Source organism: Nematolebias whitei, chromosome 14, assembly GCF_014905685.2.
Source record: "Nematolebias whitei isolate Nwh7 chromosome 14, NemWhi1, whole genome shotgun sequence".
NCBI lineage: Eukaryota > Metazoa > Chordata > Actinopteri > Cyprinodontiformes > Rivulidae > Nematolebias > Nematolebias whitei.
Genome location: NC_056511.1, coordinates 4,129,010 through 4,135,241, shown reverse-complemented (window position 1 = coordinate 4,135,241; position 6,232 = coordinate 4,129,010). Strand labels below are relative to the sequence as shown.

The window sequence follows — 6,232 nt, the reverse complement described above, 5'->3', positions numbered from 1 at the left end:
AGGAAGCGAGTCACAGAATGAGGAAGCGAGTCACAGAACGAGGAAGCAAGTCACAGAATGAGGAAACGAGTCACAAAATGAGGAAACGAATCACGGAAACGAGGAAACGAGTCACAGAACAAGGAAGCGAGTCACAAAAACGAGGAAACGAGTTACAGAATGAGGAAACGAGTCACAAAACGAGGAAACGAGTCACAGAACGAGGAAACGAGTCACAGAACAAGGAAACGAGTCACAGAACGAGGAAACGAGTCACAGAAACGAGGAAACGAGTCACATAACGAGGAAGCGAGTCACAGAATGAGGAAACGTGTCACAGAATGAGGATACGAGTCACGGAAACGAGGAAACGAGTCACAGAATGAGGAAACGAGTCACGGAAACGAGGAAACGAGTCACAGTGGAAAATCACCTCCACCTGAGAAGAACCAGGAAGAGGAGAACCAGCAAGAGTCACACATATCAATGTCAAAGAGGCTTAGGTGTAGTTTCTATGGTCCAGGTGTAGCTTCTATGACCCAGGTGTTTTTTCTGTGGTCCAAGTGTAGTTTATATGGTTCATGTTTAGTTTCTATGGTCCAGGTATAGTTTCTATGGTCCAGGTGTAGTTTCTATGGTCCAGGTGTAGTTTCTATGGTCCAGGTATAGTTTCTATGGTCCAGGTATAGTTTCTATGGTCCAGGTATAGTTTCTATGGTCCAGGTGTAGTTTCTATGGTCCAGGTGTAGTTTCTATGGTCCAGGTATAGTTTCTATGGTCCAGGTATAGTTTCTCTGGAAAGTACAACAAAGAAAAACATGTTGACTGAAATAATTACAAATACAAACATGAACAGTACTGCAAGTAAAGACAGCAGCAGAGTGAGGAGATGTGATCAGTTTGTCCTCCAGCAGTCCAAATCTATAGCATCAAAATTAAGGGATAGCTCAGGAAACCCAAGTTGATCCTAACTATAGGATTTATCAAACAGGAAACTCTTGGACAGAGTCAGCCTCACAGACAGAAACTGTAAGTTGGTTCCACAAGACCCTGAGTCCTGAAAGCTGTGCCTCCCTTTCTACTTTTAGAAACTCTAGGAACCACAAGTAAACCTGTAATCTGACAGTGAGGGGCTCTGTTAGGAAAGTATGGAACAAAATATAGTTATCTAAAAGATAGAACTTGGTTGTTGAGAGCTTTTGTATGTTAGAAGTAAGATCTTAAATTCTGACGGAGCCAGTGGAGAGAAACTGAACCTGGAGAAATCTGATCTCTTCTTGTGACTCTCATCAGAACTCCAGCAATTCAATTCAAATTCAGAAATACTTTATTAATCCCAGAGGGAAATTAAGTGTTGATGTAGCTCATCATCCTGGTTTCAGTCAAGAGTTGTTATAGATGCTGATAGCTGTGGGCAGGAAGGACCTCCTGCAGTGAATCCGATGAATCTGCCCACAGATACCGATCCATCTACCTGGATCCAGCTTGCTCTCAGATCCGGCGGGCCTCTCAGTCCTCCTGGTCATGAAGACTACCCGAAGTGATGACTGCATGGACTAGTTTTTTTCCCATCATTTTTGGACAACATGTTTTTAATTTTAGTGATATTACGCAGGTGAAGGAAATCATGTGGAGGTTAAAAGACATCCTGATCAAAAATAACACCAAGGTTCTTAACATCAGAGCTGGAAGACAAATTAATGTGATCCAGAGGAAGTGAAAGGCTACAAAGTTTGTTTCTATCCTCAGGTCCAAAACCACAACCTCTGTACTTTCAAAGTTTAATAACAGACAGTAAAGGCATTTATGTCTTTAAGACAATTTTGTAATTTAAGTAACTGATTGGATCATCAGGTTTCATGCATAAATATAACTGGGTATCATCAGCATAAAAATGAAACTTTATCCCATTCTGTTTAATAACCTTACCTAATGGAAGCATAAAGTAAAGAGAATTGGCCCAAGTACTGAACCCTGAGGTACTCCGTGACTAACTTGGGTGTATGAAGAAGGTTCATTATTTATATTTACAAACTGGAATCTATCAGATAAGTATGATTTAAACCAATTTAGAGTTGTTCCTGTAATTCCAACATCATAATCAAGTCTCTTCAACTTTATCAAATGCAGCACTGAGGTCTAACAGGACCGGAGACACCTGACCATTGTCAGAGGCCATGAGAATATCATTAGTTACTCTCCCCAGTGCAGATTCTGTGCTGTGAGGAGCTCTAAACCCTGTCTGAAACTCCTCAAACAGATTAGTTCTGCCCAGATATTCACACAAATATTCTTAATTATTTTCTAGAAAAAAAAACAGATAATTGGTATATTGGATAAAGATCTATAATTGCCCAGAACTCCTGCATCAAGAACAGGTTTCTTAAACAAAGGTTCAATCACAGCAACCGTATGGCTCTGTGGTACAGAACCAGTGATTAAAGACAAGTTAAGCAGATCCTAAATGTAGATATTAATCACAGACACCACCTCTTTGATCAGTCTGCTTGAGACGGGATCTGTCAGGCACAGATCCATCATCTGTGCTGATAATGTTGCATTAAATAATCCCAACAGATTAAAGGCACTTCTTTTAATGTTGCATGCAGACGTCATGTCGTGGTACGGCGTGCGTGAACAGTCACTCATTAGTAAATGTTGGATTCAGTCTTTTGTTTTGGGCCTGAGGTGAAGGGCGACCGTGGAGAGGAAGATGATGAATTCTTGGGTTTCATTCTGGGTTTAACTGGACCTTTGGTTCTGCAGGAGGCGGTCTGGCAGAGATCACGCTGACCTTCGACAACGGCAGCGTGATGTACGGCTTCTGCAGCCTGAAGGAGCCCGCCGCCGCGCTGCCGCGGTACATCCTCATCAACTGGGTGAGTCGCTGCACTGCCCGACACAAAACCAGAACATCGGGTCATCAAGGGTCGCAGCCTATTTTCAAATTAACAGTCTGTCATAAAGGGAACGACCTGAAACTGGTCCGGTCCAGGTCTGCAGGTTCAGCAGGTCTGGGTTTGTTACTGAGCTAGAAAAGTACTCAGACTGTTAAACCGTTCTTTATAAACTCCAACACCCGTCAACGTTTTTCTCTGAAGCCCAGCAGAAATGAAAGACTTTTATTTTGTAACATTGTCAGCTGGATTACATGTATGAACTGGAGAAGACCAAAAGAAGCTGCCGCCAGTAACTCATTAGGGTCGTCATGGCAACCACACTTGTGTCTCACTCTGAAGGGGGTCTTATATTGTGACAGGCAGAAACGCAGACTAGAAAATAAACCTCAAACACACATTCGCTGTTTGAAAACTAAACCTTGTTCCTGCTCTGAGTTTCAGAAACGCAGACTAGAAAATAAACCTCAAACACACATTCGCTGTTTGAAAACTAAACCTTGTTCCTGCTCTGAGTTTCAGAAACGCCCGTTCTAAGTTGAAGAGGTGTGACTGGAAAAATGGTTCAAGTTACCAAATCACCAGTTCAGCCATGTCAAGTCCAACTGTTGTGTTTGTGCCATTTGGTTTGGTAGTAGCTGAGAGTCATTCACAACGCACAGCCAAAGCTCCATATGTTGTTATTGTCTATGTTTGACCAGAACAGCTCCAAACGTTGATGTTTTTATACATCTAGGAGTAAAAGGTCACCATCAATAATTGGGTTGCAACGTCAAAATCCAAGATGGCTGCCAGTGCCACCATATACTAATATATATATATATATATATATAGTATATATATAGTATATGGTCAACCCAATCAATTGATGAAACTCTGCTTTCTAGTTTTTATATTGCTTAAAAGTATAGTTTCCTCAAATGATTGGGGTGGCCCTTGGGGTGGCTGAATATTAATCTTTGAGGGCCAAGCCCACCATTGTCCCCCCCATGGCTCCACCATTGCATCTGGTGGATAAAACGGTTCCCTCCACTCGTCAGGGTCTGTGACGCTGTGCTGCCAGTGGACCTCCTGCCCTTTTGAACATCTTGCACCAAAAACACTTAGGTTTCTTTCATTCTCTGTTTAATTCCAGTCCAGAAAAACACTCATCTCCAAAACTTACAACTATTCACGGTTCAGATCCTTCAGCGACATCAGCACGCCGCCTGTTCAAACCAGTTTTCAGCCTTTTCAGTCACCATGCCAAACAGAACGATTAAAATCACCTCCTCAGTTTCTAAACATCTACGTTTTGTCTTTTTAATTCACAACACGAGGAGTAAAGCAGGAACATGAATAATTTGTGACGTTGGGCTGGTTTATTCGCAGCGAGGGCCTCGGACGGAGCGCGTTAAGAGCATTCGAACGCAGCCGGACTCCTGAGAGCGGAGACGGACGTTTTACTCGGTGAACCCGGCAGCAGCAGGAGTTCGCTCACAAACGACATAATGACAGAGTGCCGAGAACGAGCCGGACCGAGCTTTAATTACTGCCTGGTGTTACTGGTTTTTTCTCCTGGACCTGAGCTGCAGAGCAGGAAGTCCAGCAGAGACCTGTTCATTAATGCAGCAACCAGCCTGAAAGGGTCCGACAGGAAGAGGTTCTGGTGGCGGATTAGGTCCGGGAGCCGAGCCAGTCGGTTCTGATCGTAATGAAAGTGGGCCAAACAGAAATAAAGCATTAAATCCAAGCTTCCAGCTGTGTTTCCGTCTGACGCTCACACTGATGACATTTAGATCATGGGTTCTGAAAGCAGAACCGATGAGCCCGTTTTCTCTAATTGGTGCTCGGAGTGTTTTCTTTGTGGAGCTTTGAATGAGCCGTGATTACTGAAGTGCATCCAGACCGTCGGAACAAAAAATAAAACCAGTTTCAGAACCAGAACAAAAGCTCTAAATGAGAGCGGAGAGGAGGAAGTTGGACTCTAAGAGGATCTGATGGATGATTGTGATGGAGATAAAATTAAGATCTGTTGGACTATTTTTACCTCTTTCCTCTTATTTCTATTGTTTCATCTTTTTCCTGTCGCAGGTTGGAGAGGACGTTCCAGATGCCAGGAAGTGTGCGTGTGCCAGCCATGTCTCCACCATAGCGGACTTCTTCCAGGTCAGAACCTCAGACGGTCACCACGACATCACACGGAGCTTCTGATCCTGAGTTTAAATCTATTTCTATTTCTGAGGAGGATCAAGAGAGAACTTTACTAATTCCCTGTTCCTTTTCAACCGGTGTCCCTCAGGGGACCATTAAAGGATCCTTCCAGACTATTTAAAGTCTTCATGACCTCAGACTATGAAAGTTGGTCAAACCAGAATCTCACCGGACTGTGAGTGTCGAGGACAAGTCGCAAAACAATTTTAGAAACCAGTCCCAAACCAGTCTCAGTTTAGTTTCTGCATCTTTCCCTCTTCAGGGGTCTCCACAGGAGTCATCCTCCTCCAGCTCACTCTGTCCTCACTCCAACTACCTCCATGTCCTCTCTAAATGCATCCATACATCTCCTCTGTCTTTTTCCTGCAGCTGCATTTCTAACATCCTTCTACCAATATACCCACCGTCCCTCCTCTGGACATGTCCAAACCATCTCAGTGTGTCCTCTCTAACTTTATCTCCCAGTTGTTCAACCTGTGCTGTACCTCTGATCATCTCATTCCTGATCTTCTCCATCCTTGTCTCTCCTAAGGAGAACTTCAACATCTTCATTTCTGACACTTCCAGTTCTGTCTCCTGTCTTTTTGTCCATGTCTCTGTCTCCAGACCATACAACATAGCTGGTCTCACCACTGTCTTGTAAACTTTTCCTTTGACCTTTGCTGACACCCTTCTGTCACAAATCACTCCTGAAACTTTTCTTCATCCTGCTTGGACTCTTCTTCACCTCTTTACCACACTCCCCATGTTCCTGGACAGTGGACCCCAAGTCCTTGAAGTCCTGCACCTTTGTGACCTCTGCTCCTTGTAGCCTCACTGTTCCACCTCCTCCCTCTCATTCACACACATGGACTCTGTCTTACTACGGCTGACTTTCATTCCTCTTCTTTCAACTGCATACCTCCACCTCTCCAAGTTCTCTTCCACCTGTTTCCTGTTCTCACCACAGATCATGATGTCATCTGCAAACATCATCATCCACGGGGATTCCTGTCTGACCTCATCTGTTAGTCGGTCCGTCACCAGAGTAAACAAGAAGGGGCTCAGAGCCGATCCTTGGTGCACTCCTACCTCCACCTTGAAGCTATCTGTCATCACAGCACATCTCACCACTGCCCTGCTGTCCTCATACATGTCCTGCTGTCCTCATACATGTCCTGCTG

The 6,232-nt window shown here is 44.0% G+C and overlaps 1 protein-coding gene across 3 annotated transcripts in view; it reads left to right on the top strand.

Moving 5' to 3' along the window:
- The window catches only part of dbn1 (drebrin 1), a 101,525-nt gene that overhangs the window by 74,588 nt on the left and 20,705 nt on the right, over window positions 1–6,232 (top strand). For all 3 annotated transcript variants that reach the window (XM_037687773.1, XM_037687772.1, XM_037687774.1), the window contains exons 3-4: window positions 2,746–2,858; window positions 4,950–5,024. In XM_037687773.1, the coding sequence (XP_037543701.1) occupies window positions 2,746–2,858; window positions 4,950–5,024 (188 nt within the window). The remainder of the gene's footprint in view (window positions 1–2,745; window positions 2,859–4,949; window positions 5,025–6,232) is intronic.